The 21,883-nt window shown below is 34.9% G+C and overlaps 1 protein-coding gene across 2 annotated transcripts in view; it reads left to right on the top strand.

The window, feature by feature from the left end:
• Nucleotides 1–15,846, top strand: part of Su(dx) (WW domain containing E3 ubiquitin protein ligase suppressor of deltex) — a 29,564-nt gene extending 13,718 nt beyond the window's left edge. For both annotated transcript variants that reach the window (XM_073970922.1, XM_073970923.1), the window contains exons 4-6: nucleotides 3,647–5,826; nucleotides 12,669–12,867; nucleotides 12,941–15,846. In XM_073970922.1, coding sequence (XP_073827023.1) covers nucleotides 3,647–5,826; nucleotides 12,669–12,867; nucleotides 12,941–13,210 — 2,649 coding nt within the window. In that variant the 3' untranslated portion in view covers nucleotides 13,211–15,846. The remainder of the gene's footprint in view (nucleotides 1–3,646; nucleotides 5,827–12,668; nucleotides 12,868–12,940) is intronic.
• The last annotated feature ends 6,037 nt before the right edge of the window (nucleotides 15,847–21,883 follow it).

Genomic DNA, 21,883 nt, shown 5'->3' with positions numbered 1-21,883 from the left:
AAATTCTTTAAAAATCCTCTTCGGGTCTAACAAATATTCTTTTAAAAATCCACTTTTTGTGCTCTTTGGGTTCAACAAAAATTCTTTATAAAATCCACGTTTTGTGACCTCAAAGAGTCCGCCTAAAATTCTTTATAAAATCCACGTTTAGTGACCTCAAAGAGTCCGCCTAAAATTCTTTATAAAATCCACGTTTAGTGACCTCAAAGAGTCCGCCTAAAATTCTTTATAAAATCCACGTTTAGTGACCTCAAAGAGTCCGCCTAAAATTCTTTATAAAATCCACGTTTAGTGACCTCAAAGAGTCCGCCTAAAATTCTTTATAAAATCCACGTTTTGTGACCTCAAAGAGTCCGCCTAAAATTCTTTATAAAATCCACGTTTTGTGACCTCAAAGAGTCCGCCTAAAATTCTTTATAAAATCCACGTTTTGTGACCTCAAAGAGTCCGCCTAAAATTCTTTATAAAATCCACGTTTTGTGACCTCAAGGAGTCCGCCTAAAATTCTTTATAAAATCCACGTTTTGTGACCTCAAGGAGACCGCCTAAAATTCTTTATAAAATCCACGTTTTATGACCTCAAGGAGTCCGCCCAAAATTCTTTATAAAATCCACGTTTTGTGACCTCAAGGAGTCCGCCTAAAATTCTTTATAAAATCCACGTTTTGTGACCTCAAGGAGTCCGCCTAATATTCTTTATAAAATCCACGTTTTGTGACCTCAAGGAGTCCGCCTAAAATTCTTTATAAAATCCACGTTTTGTGACCTCAAGGAGTCCGCCTAAAATTCTTTATAAAATCCACGTTTTGTGACCTCAAGGAGTCCGCCTAAAATTCTTTATAAAATCCACGTTTTGTGACCTCAAGGAGTCCGCCTAAAATTCTTTATAAAATCCACGTTTTGTGACCTCAAGGAGTCCGCCTAAAATTCTTTATAAAATCCACGTTTTGTGACCTCAAGGAGTCCGCCTAAAATTCTTTATAAAATCCACGTTTTGTGACCTCAAGGAGTCCGCCTAAAATTCTTTATAAAATCCACGTTTTGTGACCTCAAGGAGTCCGCCTAAAATTCTTTATAAAATCCACGTTTTGTGACCTCAAGGAGTCCGCCTAAAATTCTTTATAAAATCCACGTTTTGTGACCTCAAGGAGTCCGCCTAAAATTCTTTATAAAATCCACGTTTTGTGACCTCAAGGAGTCCGCCTAAAATTCTTTATAAAATCCACGTTTTGTGACCTCAAGGAGTCCGCCTAAAATTCTTTATAAAATCCACGTTTTGTGACCTCAAGGAGTCCGCCTAAAATTCTTTATAAAATCCACGTTTTGTGACCTCAAGGAGTCCGCCTAAAATTCTTTATAAAATCCACGTTTTGTGACCTCAAGGAGTCCGCCTAAAATTCTTTATAAAATCCACGTTTTGTGACCTCAAGGAGTCCGCCTAAAATTCTTTATAAAATCCACGTTTTGTGACCTCAAGGAGTCCGCCTAAAATTCTTTATAAAATCCACGTTTTGTGACCTCAAGGAGTCCGCCTAAAATTCTTTATAAAATCCACGTTTTGTGACCTCAAGGAGTTCGCCTAAAATTCTTTAAAAAATCCACGTTTTGTGGCCTCTTGAGGTCCACCTAAAATTCTTTAAAAAATCCACGTTTTGTGGCCTCTTGAGGTCCACCTAAAATTCTTTAAAAAAATCCACGTTTTGTGGCCTCTTGAGGTCCACCTAAAATTCTTTAAAAAATCCACGTTTTGTGGCCTCTTGAGGTCCACCTAAAATTCTTTAAAAAATCCACGTTTTGTGGCCTCTTGAGGTCCACCTAAAATTCTTTAAAAAATCCACGTTTTGTGGCCTCTTGAGGTCCACCTAAAATTCTTTAAAAAATCCACGTTTTGTCGCCTCTTGAGGTCCACCTAAAATTCTTTAAAAAATCCACGTTTTGTGGCCTCTTGAGGTCCACCTAAAATTCTTTAAAAAATCCACGTTTTGTGGCCTCTTGAGGTCCACCTAAAATTCTTTAAAAATCCACGTTTTGTGGCCTCTTGAGGTCCACCTAAAATTCTTTAAAAAATCCACGTTTTGTGGCCTCTTGAGGTCCACCTAAAATTCTTTAAAAAATCCACGTTTTGTGGCCTCTTGAGGTCCACCTAAAATTCTTTAAAAAATCCACGTTTTGTGGCCTCTTGAGGTCCACCTAAAATTCTTTAAAAAATCCACGTTTTGTGGCCTCTTGAGGTCCACCTAAAATTCTTTAAAAAATCCACGTTTTGTGGCCTCTTGAGGTCCACCTAAAATTCTTTAAAAAATCCACGTTTTGTGGCCTCTTGAGGTCCACCTAAAATTCTTTAAAAAATCCACGTTTTGTGGCCTCTTGAGGTCCACCTAAAATTCTTTAAAAAATCCACGTTTTGTGGCCTCTTAAGGTCCACCTAAAATTCTTTAAAAAATCCACGTTTTGTGGCCTCTTTTGGTCCACCTAAAATTCTTTAAAAAATCCACGTTTTGTGGCCTCTTTTGGTCCACCTAAAATTCTTTAAAAAATCCACGTTTTGTGGCCTCTTTTGGTCCACTTAAAATTCTTTAAAAAATCCACGTTTTGTGGCCTCTTTTGGTCCACCTAAAATTCTTTAAAAAAATCCACGTTTTGTGGCCTCTTGAGGTCCACCTAAAATTCTTTAAAAAATCCACGTTTTGTGGCCTCTTGAGGTCCACCTAAAATTCTTTAAAAAATCCACGTTTTGTGGCCTCTTAAGGTCCACCTAAAATTCTTTAAAAAATCCACGTTTTGTGGCCTCTTTTGGTCCACCTAAAATTCTTTAAAAAATCCACGTTTTGTGGCCTCTTTTGGTCCACCTAAAATTCTTTAAAAAATCCACGTTTTGTGGCCTCTTTTGGTCCACTTAAAATTCTTTAAAAAATCCACGTTTTGTGGCCTCTTTTGGTCCACCTAAAATTCTTTAAAAAAATCCACGTTTTGTGGCCTCTTTTGGTCCACCTAAAATTCTTTAAAAAATCCACGTTTTGTGGCCTCTTTTGGCCCACCTAAAATTCTTTAAAAAATCCACGTTTTGTGGCCTCTTTTGGTCCACCTAAAATTCTTTAAAAAAAATCCACGTTTTGTGGCCTCTTTTGGTCCACCTAAAATTCTTTAAAAAAATCCACGTTTTGTGGCCTCTTTTGGTCCACCTAAAATTCTTTAAAAAAATCCACGTTTTGTGGCCTCTTTTGGCCCACCTAAAATTCTTTAAAAAATCCACGTTTTGTGGCCTCTTTTGGTCCACCTAAAATTCTTTAAAAAAATCCACGTTTTGTGGCCTCTTTTGGTCCACCTAAAATTCTTTAAAAAATCCACGTTTTGTGGCATCTTTTGGTCCACCTAAAATTCTTTGAAAAATCCACGTTTTGTGGCCTCTTGGGGTCCACCTAGAATTCTTTAAAAATCCACGATTTGTAGTCTGTTTGGGTCCACCTAAAATTCTTTAAAAAAATCCACGTTTTGTGGCATCTTTGGGCCCACCAAAAATTCTTAAAAATCCACGATTTTTGGCCTGTTTTGGTCCACCTAAAATTCTTCAAAAAATCCACATTTAGTGGTATTTTTGAGTCCACTAAAATCTAACTTTCCCCCCACTTTATTCTTTCTCTTCCAGATAACACCACACTCGGTGCTTCATTTTAAGGTGCTGGATCATTCAAATTTCCGCAAAGATGCTATGCTTGGGGAGCGTAGTATAAGTTTGGCCCACATTCTACAACACTACAATGGACGTTGTGAATTTCTCGAAGTTAGCATGGACCTGCTGGTCACCTCGAAATCCGATAATCGTCAAACGAAAAGCGGTGAATTGGTGGCCATGCTAAATGGTCTGAAATTGGACATGAGCAATATTATGCTGCAAAATGGTAATGGAGCATTAATGGCGGCAAATGGTGGAACTGCGGCAGGAGGAGCTGTTGGCGCCGCGATGGTTGGTGGTGATATCAATGCTGCAACATCAGCTGCGGCTGGTGCGGGGCGAAGTTGTTTAATATATGGCGGTGTAAGGACACGAGTGCGAATGCGTAGCAGCGGCAGTGTTAGTGAGAGTGGTGCACCTGGTGTGTGTGCCTCACGCTCTCCTGTGGCAATGCAAAATGGTAATTTGGAGCGTAGCAGTAGTTCAGGTGCCATGATACCCTCTGGTGGTGGTGGTGGGGCAATGCGACGAGCAGCAAATCCACCCGGCACATGGGATCCACAAACTGCCGCCGCCATGGTGGCTCAGCAACAGCAACAAATGCACTTAGCTCACAATCCACGCATAAATGGACAAAGTGCAAATTCTCCGCTTGTTGGAGGTGCTGGGGCACGTCCTATGTCACAAATGTATGCCAATGGAGCAGCCGGTCAACAACCATTACCCGGTGCCATGATGGAAGGTGCCGTTGGTGGCATGATGCCAGCCGATCCCCAAACAGCCATGGCGGTAACCGGCAGTGGTCTACCAGTTTCAAACGCCACAGATCAACAATTACAGGCGGCCCAAGCAGATGACGAACCTTTACCTGCCGGCTGGGAGATACGTTTCGATCAGTATGGACGACGTTATTATGTCGATCACAATACCAGATCAACATATTGGGAAAAACCCACCCCACTACCGCCCGGCTGGGAAATACGAAAAGATCCACGAGGCCGTGTGTATTATGTGGATCACAATACACGAACCACAACCTGGCAACGGCCCAACAGTGAACGCTTAATGCATTTCCAACATTGGCAAGGACAACGGGCTCATGTCGTAGCACAAGGTAATCAAAGGTTCCTTTATGGTCAACAACAACAGCAACCAACAGCGGTGACGGCAGCAACGGCGCAAGATGATGAAGACACTCTCGGTGCTCTGCCCGATGGTTGGGAGAAGAAAGTACAATCAGATAATCGTGTTTACTTTGTCAATCACAAGAATCGCACCACACAATGGGAGGATCCACGGACCCAGGGTCAAGAGGTCAGTCTTATCAATGAGGGACCCCTGCCGCCAGGTTGGGAAATTCGTTACACCGCCACCGGAGAAAGATTCTTTGTTGATCACAATACCCGACGAACAACCTTTGAAGATCCCCGCCCGGGCGCACCCAAAGGGGCCAAGGGTGTATATGGTGTGCCGCGGGCCTATGAACGTAGTTTCCGTTGGAAATTATCCCAGTTCCGTTATTTGTGTCAGAGCAATGCTCTGCCCTCTCATATCAAGATAACTGTGACACGTCAAACCCTCTTTGAAGATTCCTATCATCAGATTATGCGTCTGCCAGCCTATGAGCTGCGACGTCGTCTCTATATCATATTCCGTGGTGAAGAGGGTCTTGATTACGGTGGCGTCTCACGTGAATGGTTTTTCCTGCTATCACATGAAGTTCTTAATCCTATGTATTGCCTTTTTGAATATGCCAACAAGAATAACTATAGTCTACAAATTAATCCCGCCTCTTATGTTAATCCCGACCATTTGCAATATTTCAAATTTATTGGTCGTTTCATTGCCATGGCGCTGTATCATGGACGTTTCATTTACTCTGGTTTTACAATGCCATTCTATAAGCGTATGCTGAACAAAAAGTTGACCATAAAAGATATTGAAACAATTGATCCGGAATTTTATAATTCTCTGATTTGGGTCAAGGACAATAACATCGATGAATGCGGTTTGGAGTTGTGGTTTAGTGTTGACTTTGAGGTGTTGGGTCAAATTATACATCATGAGCTGAAGGAGAATGGTGAAAAGGAGCGAGTTACCGAGGAGAATAAGGAGGAATATATCACACTGATGACCGAATGGAGAATGACGCGGTAAGTAGAAGTAGAATTTTATTTTAGATGGGAAGTATGAAGAGTAATTTACTCGTGGTTTGTTATATTTTATACGAGGGAAGTTCCACCAGTTCCACCAACATCTTTAAAATCCACTTTAAAATTCTTTATTTGGGTCAACCTAAAGATCTTTAAAAAAATCACCGATTTGTATCATCATTGATTGGGTCAATCTAAATTTCTTTAAAAAGTCACCAGTTTGTATCATCATTGGGTCCACCTAAATTTCTTTAAAAAGTCACCAGTTTGTATCATCATTGGGTCCACCTAAATTTCTTTAAAAAGTCACCAGTTTGTATCATCATTGGGTCCACCTAAATTTCTTTAAAAAGTCACCAGTTTGTATCATCATTGGGTCCACCTAAATTTCTTTAAAAAGTCTCCAGTTTGTATCATCATTGGGTCCACCTAAATTTCTTTAAAAAGTCACCAGTTTGTATCATCATTGGGTCCAACTAAATTTCTTTAAAAAGTCACCAGTTTGTATCATCATTGGGTCCACCTAAATTTCTTTAAAAAGTCTCCAGTTTGTATCATCATTGGGTCCACCTAAATTTCTTTAAAAAGTCACCAGTTTGTATCATCATTGGGTCCACCTAAATTTCTTTAAAAAGTCACCAGTTTGTATCATCATTGGGTCCACCTAAAATTTCTTTCAAAAATCCACGTTTTGTGGCCTCTTTGGTTCGAAATAAAATTCTTTAAAAAATCCACGTTTTGTGGCCTCTTTGGTTCGAAATAAAATTCTTTAAAAATCCACGTTTTGTGGCCTGTTTAGTTCGAAATAAAATTCTTTAAAAAATTCAAGTTTTGTGGCCTCTTTAGTTCGAAAAAAAATTCTTTAAAAAATCCACGTTTTGTGGCCTGTTTGGTTCGAAATAAAATTCTTTAAAAAATCCACGTTTTGTGGCCTCTTTGGTTCGAAATAAAATTCTTTAAAAAATCCACGTTTTGTGGCCTCTTTGGTTCGAAATAAAATTCTTTAAAAAATCCACGTTTTGTGGCCTCTTTGGTTCGAAATAAAATTCTTTAAAAAATCCACGTTTTGTGGCCTCTTTGTTTCGAAATAAAATTCTTTAAAAATCCACGTTTTGTGGCCTCTTTGGATCGAAATAAAATTCTTTAAAAAATCCACGTTTTGTGGCCTCTTTGGATCGAAATAAAATTCTTTAAAAAATCCACGTTTTGTGGCCTCTTTGGTTTGAAATAAAATTCTTTACAAAAATCCACGTTTTGTTGCCTCTTTGGTTTGAAATAAAATTCTTTAAAAAATCCACGTTTTGTGGCCTCTTTGGTTCGAAATAAAATTCTTTAAAAAATCCACGTTTTGTGGCCTCTTTGGTTCGAAATAAAATTCTTTAAAAAATCCACGTTTTGTGGTCTCTTTGGTTCGAAATAAAATTCTTTAAAAAATCCACGTTTTGTGGTCTCTTTGGTTCGAAATAAAATTCTTTAAAAAATCCACGTTTTGTGGCCTCTCGGCTCCAATTTAAAAATCTCTGAAAAATTCACGTTTTGTGGCCTCTTGACTCCATTTTAAAAATCTTTAAAAAATCCACGTTTTGTGGCCTCTTGGCTGTTATTAAAAAATCTTTAAAAAATCCACGTTTTGTGACTTCTTGGCTGTTATTAAAAAATCTTTTAAAAATCCACGTTTTGTGTCCTCTTGGCTGTTATTAAAAAATCCTTTAAAAATTCACGTTTTGTGGCCTTTTGACTATTATTAAAAAATCTTTTAAAAATCCACGTTTTGTGGCCTCTTGACTGTTATTAAAAATCTTTTAAAAATCCACGTTTTGTGGCCTCTTGACTGTTATTAAAAAATTCTTTAAAAAATCCACGTTTTGTGGCCTCTTTGGTTCGAAATAAAATTCTTTAAAAAATCCACGTTTTGTGGCCTCTTTGGTTCGAAATAAAATTCTTTAAAAAATCCACGTTTTGTGGCCTCTTTGGTTCGAAATAAAATTCTTTAAAAAATCCACGTTTTGTGGCCTCTTTGGTTCGAAATAAAATTCTTTAAAAAATCCACGTTTTGTGGCCTCTTTGGTTCGAAATAAAATTCTTTAAAAAATCCACGTTTTGTGGCCTCTTTGGTTCGAAATAAAATTCTTTAAAAAATTCACGTTTTGTGGCCTCTTTGGTTCGAAATAAAATTCTTTAAAAAATCCACGTTTTGTGGCCTCTTTGGTTCGAAATAAAATTCTTTAAAAAATCCACGTTTTGTGGCCTCTTTGGTTCGAAATAAAATTCTTTAAAAAATCCACGTTTTGTGGCCTCTTTGGTTCGAAATAAAATTCTTTAAAAAATCCACGTTTTGTGGCCTCTTTGGTTCGAAATAAAATTCTTTAAAAAATCCACGTTTTGTGGCCTCTTTGGTTCGAAATAAAATTCTTTAAAAAATCCACGTTTTGTGGCCTCTTTGGTTCGAAATAAAATTCTTTAAAAAATCCACGTTTTGTGGCCTCTTTGGTTCGAAATAAAATTCTTTAAAAAATCCACGTTTTGTGGCCTCTTTGGTTCGAAATAAAATTCTTTAAAAAATCCACGTTTTGTGGCCTCTTTGGTTCGAAATAAAATTCTTTAAAAAATCCACGTTTTGTGGCCTCTTTGGTTCGAAATAAAATTCTTTAAAAAATCCACGTTTTGTGGCCTCTTTGGTTCGAAATAAAATTCTTTAAAAAATCCACGTTTTGTGGCCTCTTTGGTTCGAAATAAAATTCTTTAAAAAATCCACGTTTTGTGGCCTCTTTGGTTCGAAATAAAATTCTTTAAAAAATCCACGTTTTGTGGCCTCTTTGGTTCGAAATAAAATTCTTTAAAAAATCCACGTTTTGTGGCCTCTTTGGTTCGAAATAAAATTCTTTAAAAAATCCACGTTTTGTGGCCTCTTTGGTTCGAAATAAAATTCTTTAAAAAATCCACGTTTTGTGGCCTCTTTGGTTCGAAATAAAATTCTTTAAAAAATCCACGTTTTGTGGCCTCTTTGGTTCGAAATAAAATTCTTTAAAAAATCCACGTTTTGTGGCCTCTTTGGTTCGAAATAAAATTCTTTAAAAAATCCACGTTTTGTGGCCTCTTTGGTTCGAAATAAAATTCTTTAAAAAATCCACGTTTTGTGGCCTCTTTGGTTCGAAATAAAATTCTTTAAAAAATCCACGTTTTGTGGCCTCTTTGGTTCGAAATAAAATTCTTTAAAAAATCCACGTTTTGTGGCCTCTTTGGTTCGAAATAAAATTCTTTAAAAAATCCACGTTTTGTGGCCTCTTTGGTTCGAAATAAAATTCTTTAAAAAATCCACGTTTTGTGACCTCTTTGGTTCGAAATAAAATTCTTTAAAAAATCCACGTTTTGTGGCTTCTTTGGTTCGAAATAAAATTCTTTAAAAAATCCACGTTTTGTGGCCTCTTTGGTTCGAAATAAAATTCTTTAAAAAATCCACGTTTTGTGGCCTCTTTGGTTCGAAATAAAATTCTTTAAAAAATCCACGTTTTGTGGCCTCTTTGGTTCGAAATAAAATTCTTTAAAAAATCCACGTTTTGTGGCCTCTTTGGTTCGAAATAAAATTCTTTAAAAAATCCACGTTTTGTGGCCTCTTTAGTTCGAAATAAAATTCTTTAAAAAATCCACGTTTTGTGGCCTCTTTGGTTCGAAATAAAATTCTTTAAAAAATCCACGTTTTGTGGCCTCTTTAGTTCGAAATAAAATTCTTTAAAAAATCCACGTTTTGTGGCCTCTTTAGTTCGAAATAAAATTCTTTAAAAAATCCACGTTTTGTGGCCTCTTTAGTTCGAAATAAAATTCTTTAAAAAATCCACGTTTTGTGGCCTCTTTAGTTCGAAATAAAATTCTTTAAAAAATCCACGTTTTGTGGCCTCTTTAGTTCGAAATAAAATTCTTTAAAAAATCCACGTTTTGTGGCCTCTTTAGTTCGAAATAAAATTCTTTAAAAAATCCACGTTTTGTGGCCTCTTTAGTTCGAAATAAAATTCTTTAAAAAATCCACGTTTTGTGGCCTCTTTAGTTCGAAATAAAATTCTTTAAAAAATCCACGTTTTGTGGCCTCTTTAGTTCGAAATAAAATTCTTTAAAAAATCCACGTTTTGTGGCCTCTTTAGTTCGAAATAAAATTCTTTAAAAAATCCACGTTTTGTGGCCTCTTTAGTTCGAAATAAAATTCTTTAAAAAATCCACGTTTTGTGGCCTCTTTAGTTCGAAATAAAATTCTTTAAAACATCCACGTTTTGTGGCCTCTTTAGTTCGAAATAAAATTCTTTAAAAAATCCACGTTTTGTGGCCTCTTTAGTTCGAAATAAAATTCTTTAAAAAATCCACGTTTTGTGGCCTCTTTAGTTCGAAATAAAATTCTTTAAAAAATCCACGTTTTGTGGCCTCTTTAGTTCGAAATAAAATTCTTTAAAAAATCCACGTTTTGTGGCCTCTTTAGTTCGAAATAAAATTCTTTAAAAAATCCACGTTTTGTGGCCTCTTTAGTTCGAAATAAAATTCTTTAAAACATCCACGTTTTGTGGCCTCTTTAGTTCGAAATAAAATTCTTTAAAAAATCCACGTTTTGTGGCCTCTTTAGTTCGAAATAAAATTCTTTAAAAAATCCACGTTTTGTGGCCTCTTTAGTTCGAAATAAAATTCTTTAAAAAATCCACGTTTTGTGGCCTCTTTAGTTCGAAATAAAATTCTTTAAAAAATCCACGTTTTGTGGCCTCTTTAGTTCGAAATAAAATTCTTTAAAAAATCCACGTTTTGTGGCCTCTTTAGTTCGAAATAAAATTCTTTAAAAAATCCACGTTTTGTGGCCTCTTTAGTTCGAAATAAAATTCTTTAAAAAATCCACGTTTTGTGGCCTCTTTAGTTCGAAATAAAATTCTTTAAAACATCCACGTTTTGTGGCCTCTTTAGTTCGAAATAAAATTATTTAAAAAATCCACGTTTTGCGGCCTCTTTAGTTCGAAATAAAATTCTTTAAAAAATCCACGTTTTGTGGCCTCTTTAGTTCGAAATAAAATTCTTTAAAAAATCCACGTTATGTGGCCTCTTTTGGTTCGAAATAAAATTCTTTAAAAAATCCGCGTTTTGTGGTCACTTTGGTTCGAAATAAAATTCTTTAATAAATCCACGTTTTGTGGTCTCTTTGGTTCGAAATAAAATTCATTAAAAAATCCACGTTTTGTGGTCTCTTTGGTTCGAAATAAAATTCTTTAAAAAATCCACGTTTTGTGGTCTCTTTGGTTCGAAATAAAATTCTTTAATAAATCCACGTTTTGTGGCCTCTTAAGTTTGAAATAAAATTCTTTAAAAAATCCACGTTTTGTGGCCTCTTTGGTTCGAAATAAAATTCTTTAAAAAATCCACGTTTTGTGGCCTCTTGGTTCCAATTTAAAAATCTTTAAAAAATGAAAACTTTCAAAGTCCACGTTTTGTGGCCTCTTGGCTGTAATTAAAAAATCTTTAAAAAATCCACGTTTTGTGGCCTCTTGGCTGAAATTAAAAAAAACTTTAAAAAATCCACGTTTGGTTTGAAATAAAATTCTTTAAAAAATCCACGTTTGGTTTGAAATAAAATTCTTTAAAAAATCCACGTTTGGTTTGAAATAAAATTCTTTAATAAATCCACGTTTGGTTCGAAATAAAATTCTTTAAAAAATCCACGTTTTGTGGCCTCTTTGGTTCGAAATAAAATTCTTTAAAAATCCACGTTTTGTGGCCTCTTTGGTTCGAAATAAAATTCTTTAAAAATCCACGTTTTGTGGCCTCTTTGGTTCGAAATAAAATTCTTTAAAAAATCCACGTTTTGTGGCCTCTTTGGTTCGAAATAAAATTCTTTAAAAATCCACGTTTTGTAGCCTCTTTAGTTCGAAATAAAATTGTTTTAAAAATCCACGTTTTGTGGCCTCTTGGTTCCAATTTAAAAATCTTTAAAAAATGAAAACTTTCAAAGTCCACGTTTTGTGGCCTCTTGGCTGTAATTAAAAAATCTTTAAAAAATCCACGTTTTGTGGCCACTTGGCTGTAATAAAAAAATCTTAAAAATGCACGTTTTGTGGCCTCTTGGCTGTAATAAAAAAATCTTTAAAAAATCCACGTTTTGTGACCTCTTGGCTGTAATTAAAAATCTTTAAAAAATCCAAATTTTTGTGGCCCCTTGGCTGTAATTAACAAATCTTTAAAAACTCCACGTTTTGTGGCCTCTTTGCTGTAATTAAAAAATCTTTAAAAAACTGTAATTAAAAAATCTCTTGGCTGTAATTAAAAAATCTTTAAAAAATCCAAGTTTTGTGGGCTCTTGGCTGTAATTAAAAAATCCAAGTTTTGTGGCCTCCTGGCTGTAATTAAAAAATCTTTAAAAAATCCACGTTTTGTGACCTCTTGGCTGCAATTAAAAAACTTTAAAAATCCACGTTTTGTGACCTCTTGGCTGTAATTAAAAATCTTTAAAAAATCAAAATTTTTGTGGCCCCTTGGCTGTAATTAACAAATCTTTAAAAACTCCACGTTTTGTGGCCTCTTGGCTGTAATTAAAAAATCTTTAAAAAATCCAAGTTTTGTGGCCTCTTGGCTGTAATTAAAAAATCTTTAAAAAATCCAAGTTTTGTGGCCTCTTGGCTGTAATTAAAAAATCTTTAAAAAATCCAAGTTTTGTGGCCTCTTGGCTGTAATTAAAAAATCTTTAAAAATTCCACGTTTTGTGGCCTATTGGATACACTTTAAATTTATATCATTAGTGTTTAATTTTCCTGGGATGTCATGTATTTGCTTATTTTTGTTTTGTTTTTAAAAAACTTATTTTACTTTCTCTTTCTTTTCAGTGGCATTGAACAACAAACCAAAACCTTTTTGGAAGGTTTCAATGAAGTTGTGCCACTAGAATGGTTGAAATATTTCGATGAACGTGAATTAGAGCTGATATTGTGTGGCATGCAAGATGTTGATGTGGATGATTGGCAGCGTAATACCATCTACAGGCATTACAATCGCAATTCCAAGCAAGTTGTGTGGTTTTGGCAGGTAAGTAAAGGAGATCCATTTGCCTTGATTTTCTACGAACATTTAACATGTCCACATTTTTGTTGTTTTACAGTTTGTACGCGATACGGATAATGAAAAACGTGCAAGGCTATTACAATTTGTTACCGGTACATGTCGTGTACCTGTGGGTGGTTTTGCTGAACTAATGGGCTCAAATGGTCCACAACGGTTTTGCATTGAAAAGGTGGGTAAAGAAACGTGGCTGCCACGTTCACACACCTGTTTCAATCGTTTGGATTTACCACCCTATAAGAGTTATGATCAGCTGGTTGAAAAACTAACATTTGCCATTGAAGAGACTGAAGGTTTTTGTCAGGAATAGTTTGACGACGATGAAGATGATGTTGTGTGAGCAGCAGCAGCAGCAACATTATGCAGTCGATAATGATGATGGTTCTGTGCGATTTCTGTAAAGAATTAAAATTATTTAAATTTAAATTTAATATTTTTTAGTTTGAGTTTCCAGATGGAGGAAATTCTTGCAAGCAAGGAACTTAATTTAAAAAATAATTTAAAAAAATGAGTAGAAATTCCTTTAATTATTGGTCGATAAAAAAAACAAAACATAGAAAAATAGTCGGTTTCTCTGTCTAGTTTATTTTCTTCTGTTTTCTATTATTTTGTCCTTATTTCTATTCCTATAAGCAAAGCAAATTCGTATTATTGGCTTTATATATAAAAAGCTTGCATAAGTTACTGTGTTAATGTTTGTGAACAAATTTAAACAATTGCCCATTGAAAAAAAGAAGCAAAAAAAAAATAATAATTAAAAGATGTGTTTAATGTGGGATTATGTCCTATATCTTTTGTTCTATTTCAGTAAGAACTAATGAAATCCCTCTTCTCCCCCAAAAACGTCCTACTTTTGTCCATCCACAATTGATCCTCATTTAATATATTTTCATCATCATATTTGCCAACAAGTGTATTATTCACTGATTCTAAAGACATTTTTTTCGCTCTTGTTATTCTTCTGTTCATCTCTTATCTATAAATAATAAATACGTATGTTTATAGCTTTATAACTTGTTATTATCATAAAAAAATATATGTATGTATATCCAACATTTATTGTTTTTTATATATATATGTAAAATTGCAACTTATTTGTAATCCCATTGTATATTAGTCTGGCTTCTGAAGAAGGAGAAAAAACAACTTGTAAATGATTGAGGTTTATGTGAATGAATTTTGTAGATTTTTTAACTTCATTTTTTTTTTGCTAAATAGGGTATGAACACTTCGAAATGTTTTAAAATGTATGATAACGAGCAAGTGGGTGTAACCCATTAAAATGAGCGTTTGTGATAGTGTGCATTGTTCAGAAACAAGGGATGATTCTCCTTAATCCAAATTATGGGCTGTGTGAGCCTCGTTTCTAAAAAAAAAACTATTAATAAATAAAATAAAGCTGCCAGTCCTTGTGGTTCTGATTAAAACGATATAATTATTTTTGTGGATAAGTCAATACTTCCTGAGATAATTATCTCCGAGCTTTAAAAATGCTAAAGCTTCCAATTAAAATAATTACTGAGCACGATATTTCTCGAAAACGGACTCGATCGTAATATTTATTCCAATCGGTAATTCCAACACAAAGTTTCAAAAAAATTAAGGTCTTTTGTGAGAATATTTTCTGAACTTTTTTGAAACGAACTTTCTTCGGTCTTCTGTGGGAAGAGTTTTCACATGATAAGTCCTTGTGGTCGGTCTTCTTTCAGAGGATTTTTTGGCAATTTAATGGGCCACCATTGGCGGTCTTATACAAAAATTTTGTTGACGAGTAATTTCATGGGCCAGAATTAAGGGTTTTTTGAGAGAAAATTTTCTGAACTTTTTTGAAACGAACTTTCTTCGGTCTTCTGTGGGAAGAGTTTGTGGCTTCACATGATAAGTCCTTGTGGTCGGTCTTCTTTCAGAGGATTTTGTGGGCAATTTAATGGGCCACCATTGGCGGTCTTGTACAAAAATTTTGTTGACGAGTAATATCATGGGCCAGAATTAAGGGTTTTTTGAGAGAAAATTTTCTGAACTTTTTTGAAACGAACTTTCTTCGGTCTTCTGTGGGAAGAATATGTGTGGCTTCACATGATAAGTCCTTGTGGTCGGTCTTCTTTCAGAGGATTTTGTGGGCAATTTAATGGGCCACCATTGGTGGTCTTGTAGAAAAAGTACTTTCGGTCTTCTGTGGGAAGATTTTATGACCTCATATGAGAAGACCTTTTGGTCTTTTTTAAAAGATTTTGTAGTATTCTTTGTGGTGCCAAAAATACTGCTCGTCTTGTTTTTTGTACAACATACCCTTAGCTTGCTTCCTTGCTTCCGCCAAATTGTAATTAAACTACATCTAAAAATAGTTTAAACTTTTTATATAAACTTCAATCATTTACAATGTTTTTTCTTTCGGCGTACACTACAAATCGAGCCAATCAATGAACCCCATAAATTTGTATCTATTTAAAGCTGTATCTACCACCAACTTATTATTATTATTGTTGTATATATGTAATTTCCACTTTTAATTCTACCACACTTTTCTATTTTTCTTCTATCTATCGCTATGTCGTTTTCTTTTGTGATCTTTTTTCACTTAGTTTTAGTTATGTTTCTGTCCTTGTAAACGAAACAAAACACTAACCACACTAAAATGTCCAATAATGAAACTTAATAACCTAAAGAAAGACAAAAATAAAACTTGAAAGATGTCGAATCTTTCCAAAAAGAATATCGTAAATGGAAATTAAATACACCGTCATTGAGAAATAAAGAAACAAACAAAAGAAAAAAAAATACATAAATACATAAGCATATAATATATTACGCATAACAATATACATAAATTATATATTAGGTTTTATTGTTGTTAAATTAAATTACGTATTATTATTATTAAATACAATATATCTTTAGCAAAAAGCAAAAAACAAATAAAATAAAAGCAACAAAAACACAAAAAAACTGATTTTATTCTTTTTAAGCAGAAATGGGACATACGTGATATTGCTTCAATTTAAAAATCTTTAAAAACTTCACGTTTTGTGGCCTCTTGACCTTAACTAAAAAATCTTTAAAAATTCCACGTTTTGTGGCATCTTGGCTGTAATTAAAAAATCTTTAAAAAAAATCCAAGTTCTGTGGACCCTTGGCTGTAATTAAAATCTTTAAAAAACCACGTTTGTTGCCTCTTGGATGTAATTAAAAAATCTGTAAAAAATCCATTTTTGGGGCCTCTTGGCTGTAATCAAAAAATCTTTAAAAAATCCACGTTTTGTGGTCACTTGGCTGTAATTAGTATTAAGAGAAAGTTAGTATTAAGAGAAACTTAGCTTATTCCATGTTAATGTCTATTATATCTTATGGCATAGAAGTAATTTCTGGTACAACGGAGGAGAATATTGATAAACTAGAAAGACTTTTCAATATGATAATTAGATTTGTCTACAATTTGCGTAGATCTCATCATGTTTCTGCTCATGCCAGTAACTTTTTGGAGTTCCCTTTAAAATATATGTTAAAGAACGTGTTATATCATTTCTTTACAAATCTGTGCTTTTGGACCTACCTGGTGTTCTACGATCTACTTTCAGATCTACTAGGAATACACAATTACGTTATCCACGTTTTTCTTCATCCGTTTACGAAAGATCATTTATTGTTCGCTCTGCGCGTTTGTGGAACGAACTTCCCACTGAGCTACGTCAATTTTCTTTTTCCCGAAGAGTATTTCGTAACAAGTTTGAAAGCTTTGCTCTTAGAACAACTGAGCCATAGTAGGTTCGACAGACATACATATATGTATGTTAATGATGTTTTATAGCAGCGTCGGCTGATGTTGCTGAGATATTGATTTGATCATTTTTGAACCATCAGCAATAGATGTAATTTGTATACGTATTTATTTATTTATGGCTGGGGAGCCTATACTATATTTTGTTTTTGCTTAAAAATTGTTAATTACCTAATTTTTTAATTACTTAATAATAGTTTAAAGATTTTTTGTTATGCAGAATATGATTTTGTAGTAGTTTTGCGCATTGCGATGTTTATTGGCCTAAAAGCTTTAATCGCAATAAATGAATAAATAAATAAATAAAATAAATAAATAATAAATAAATAAAAAATTAATAAAATAAATAAAATAAAATAAAAAAATAAATAAACAGTCCTGATTGGGCTATCGCCGTGTAAACATCGTTTTTACTCTGTTTGGCTTACCGCTTATCGAAGGCTAGTTGTACAACAACAACACATTCGTCTGTCTGTGTTCAAAAAATACCGTTTATTATTTTTTTCGATACACGTGTTTAATTAATATACTACTGAAGAAGTTTTTGAAAATAATTTAAAGATGAACGGGGTTCATCCCCCCAACCATAACCAGTTCAGTGTTCTATCACTGGACCCACCCATCGACAAGAAAAGGAAAAAAACCCAACAAACGCACACAACAGGAACTCGAAATAACACCAACCATCCAATCTGATATACCGAATCATGATCATCTACCAAGATATCTTGTAGCATCCGCACTCCATAATGACAAATCTACCGAACATAAAGCGCTTGGAGCTTACAACATCTTCCAAATTAGTAGAGGTTTGGATTACATCTGCAAGGATTATAGCGAAGTCACGGAACTTAAAAGTGGTGACTTGCTCATAAAGGCAAACAATTTAAAGGCCGCAGAAAAATTCATCTCCGCCAAATACATTGACGTTGTTAGTGTCAAAATCTCCCTACATAACTCACTTAACTGTTCATATGGAAAAATATATTATGAAAAAATAACAAACTATACCGAAGAAGAGTTAATTAACGAGATAAACTTCAAATACCCAGGACTCATTGCTAACCTAAAGAAAATTAAGAAAACTGAGAATGGTAAAGAAGTAGACACAGGAGCAGCTGCCATAACATTCAACAAAATCCACCGTCCTTCACGCCTTAAAATTGGTTACACTCAATGCACTGTTCATGAATATATTCCAAAAAAACTCAGAACAATCACCAGAAAACTCAATCTCACACATCTAACAACACCGATGAAACAAGTATGCAAATTGATTCCTCATATCCTCAAGGAACATCAACACCTACACGCTCAAACATACCTACAAAAAACTCCACTAACACAATATCTTAAAAACTCTTTATTAATCTTTTTTATAATTATAGTATGTCTAGCCCCCTCTTACAATGGAATATCCAAGGCTATTTAAACCATAAATTCGCCTTGGAAATTCTAGTAGCAAAACATAATCCACATGTAATAGCCCTACAAGAGACCCACGTAGTTGAAAGAAATGTCAAATTTTTTCACCTTTCCGGTTACAAGGTATTGCATCACAATAAGAACTACGCATATGCAAAGGCAGGTATTGCTCTGCTAGTCAAAAATAATATTAATGTTTTGTCTCATATCAAATCCTCTGGAAATCTTCTTTTCCAAACCATTAAAATAGATGCTGGTTGTACTCTTACAATCACGAATATTTATAAAGAACATGAAGTAACTATAAATAGAGATCTGGGGCCTAATTCTCGCATCCGTTATCGAGCGAGTTTTTGTTCGAAGACAAATTACGAACGATCGAAATTTTTGGATTCCCTTATACGATCGAAATTATTTAAAAAAGTTATCGATATATACGGTTATCGAACGTGAAACATATGGTAATCACAAAATATTACAAACAAATGAGTTGTTGTGCGGCAAGTTTTTCTCGTAAAATGAAATGAAAACATGAAAATTGTATAAAATGATAGAAAATTGTGAAAAATGAAAAGTAATAGTGACCCGAAATAAATTCCACTATGTAAAAATATAAAAATCGCATTCTGGCACTGGAAAATATATTTTTAATTTTTAAGAAATAGTCCCTTTTTGTCTAGTTTTTTTACTTATTTTATTGAAAAAGTCTTTAGAATGTGATTTTGATTAGTATTATTGCAAAATGTTTAATTAAAGTTCGTTCTGTGCCACAAAAATAATCATTTCGACAGCAGATGTGTGGCGGGCAAAAACTCGCAAGATTCCACTCGAAAGTTTATTCGACAACGGATGCCGTAATCCAAATACTGAAAATATCGATCGAAATAACTCGATCACGTATGCGAGAATTAGGCCCCTGATCAATCAAATTGATCACTCTGAAGACAATCATCATCTGATTATTGGAGATCTTAACGCTCATAGCACTGTCTGGGGATCCTCTTCAGATTCTCCTACAGGAAACCTCTGGACTGAGTTTGCAGAAGACAGGGGTCTAGTCATACTTAATGACGGATCTCCTACGCTTTTTAGTTCACGTAATACCTTCACAGCCATAGACGTTTCAATGGCCAGTTCTGACATTGCCCCCACTTTGACATGGTCCCGTCTGGACATGCTGAAGTGGGTGATCACTACCCTATCCTAATTTCTAGCAATAACGATACACAAGAGAAACAATTTATTCCTAAATTTATTCTAAAAAACGCGGATTGGAAATTATTTCAATCCAAACTAACATCATTCAACTCATCCTTTCCAGAATCCCAGGAAGTTAACAGAGAAGCCGCTCAAATTGGCCGACTTTTCCGTAGAGCAGCAAACGAGTCCATACCAATAACCAAAAAACATTCTAAGAAAAATGTTCCTATATGGTTCAACAGATCCATTGCTAGATTAATTTACGAAAGAAACAAAGCATGGAAAAAATTTAAAAGACGTCGTACTCAAGAGAATGGTTGTATTTATAGAAGAAAATGTGCAATGGTGAAAAGAGCATGTAAATTAGCTAAGAGAGAAGTATGGGCAAATTTCCTTAACTCATTGAATCCCTTATTAGATGCTAGGATCCTCTGGAATCGAATTGGTAATTTGAGAACTCCCAAATTATCAAATTTTCTTTCGATTACAGCATCGGGAAGAGTTTTAACAAATCCAAGAGAAATAGCATCGGAGTTCGGCTCCTTTTGGAGTTCTTTGTGCTCTGATGATGCATTTAGCCCAAATGTAATTACCTCAAAGTATAATTTTGACATTTCAACTCTTTCAGAAACCAACACTTTCCCTCAAATAACGAAAACAATAAATGTCATAGAACTCGATCAGACACTAAAAACATTAAACGGCAGCACTCCATCATGGGATAAACTTTCCTATCCGATGGTAAGAAACGCCCCTTTTGCCATAAGAAAGCGTCTTTGTAATCTTTACAACCTTATCATTTCTTCAGGGAATTTTCCACATGCATGGAAAACAGCCATCCTATCTCCAATACCAAAACCCGGAAAAAATATGTCTCAAATAGAGAGTTATAGACCAATATCTCTTTTATCTATACTCTCCAAAATTCTTGAGAAAATCCTTGCACGTCGTTTCTTTAAACACACAAGGCATAAGTTCTCTAACTTGCAACATGCTTTCCTACCTGGACATGGAGTCCATAGTATAGGGCATCAACTCGAAGAAGTACTCCGAAAAAACCTGTCCATGAGAAAACATTCTGTTGTCATTTCAGCCGACATTGAAAAGGCATTCGATCGAGTCGTACTTACTCCTATTCTATTAGAACTTAAACAATGGGGATTAAACCATAAAACATTATATCTGATTAAATCGTTTTTAAACAACCCCCGAATTATAGTAAAAGTAGATGGGTTTTACTCCCGCTCATTTAACATCAACAATGGGATTCCCCAAGGTTCCCCCCTCTCCGTAATTCTATTTAACATATACGTCAACTCACTGGGTAGAACTTTGCAAGAAAATCTCAATATGGACTACATAGGAATATATGCTGACAATATTTTTGCAATTTCTTCTGGTACACCCTCGGAAGTACAAGAAAGTTGTCTGAGCCTCGAAACCAATTTACAGGATTGGACCAACAAAGTAGGAGCAGTTATCCCTCATGAGAAAACTGAGATGTTACATGTTTGTAGACAAAGGCGTTGTCAGGAGGACTCTATCCTACTACAAAAATGTACAATAACACTCTCTTCCAGTATGAAAATTCTTTGAATCATTTTTACAAAAAATATGCTGTGGAGCGAACACATCACATACATTGTTTCGAAATTGAACAAAATTAATAATTTACTCAGACTAATATACTCCAAGAAAAAAGGTCCTCATATTGAGACAGCCTTGAGCATATGTAGGTCTCTAGTAATCGGAACATTATCTCATGGCATTACAATATACGGATGGACGTCCAAATCAAATGTGAAAAAAATCGATACAGCAACTAATAAATGCTACAGAACAGCAACTGGCCTTTTAAGAGCAACCCCAATTGACTCTTTAAGAATTGAAGGTCGCTTTACTAGCTTCCACGAACTCTTAGAAAAACGTTCCATTAGTCTTGCATCCAAAGCAATAACATTGAAATGCGATGGCCTGCACAAAAATTTCTGGAACCGTTCCATTAGTCTTGCATCCAAAGCAATAACATTGAAATGCGATGGTCTGCACAAAAATTTCTGGAACCGAATCTCTCTACCAAATCGACATTACTCTGGGATTGGAAATATTTTAAAAATGTTAACAAACCATAATATAACAATTCCAGAACAACCACCTTCAAATTCCCATTTCAATCTCCCCTCCATAGATTTAAGCCTTTGCGCTTACAATAAGGACAAAACCAACCCATTGGTGTTCAGGGCTCTCTTAGCTGATAGGATTTCCTCTTACAGCCCTCAGACGACTTTGTACACCGATGGTTCCTTTAATGGTATTAATTCGGCATTTGCTATTGTAAAAGAAATATCCACCTCGGTCTATGAAACGATTTGTGCTCGTAGACTGCCGGACAGAGTTGGTATCTTCACCGCGGAGCTGGCAGCTGTCATCAAAGCTATGACACTCGCTTCAGATTTGTCCTGGAAAACGCTGATCTGTACTCACAGTCTCAGTGCTCTCAAGGCGTTAACAAATAACCACAAAGGAGTTTTTGACTATGCTTTGCCCCATTTATGTGTCGACAACATACGAATAATGTGGATC

This window comes from Musca autumnalis, unplaced genomic scaffold, assembly GCF_047663935.1.
Source record: "Musca autumnalis isolate F117 unplaced genomic scaffold, ASM4766393v1 scaffold_2, whole genome shotgun sequence".
NCBI lineage: Eukaryota > Metazoa > Arthropoda > Insecta > Diptera > Muscidae > Musca > Musca autumnalis.
This window is presented reverse-complemented; position numbering and strand designations above follow the sequence as displayed.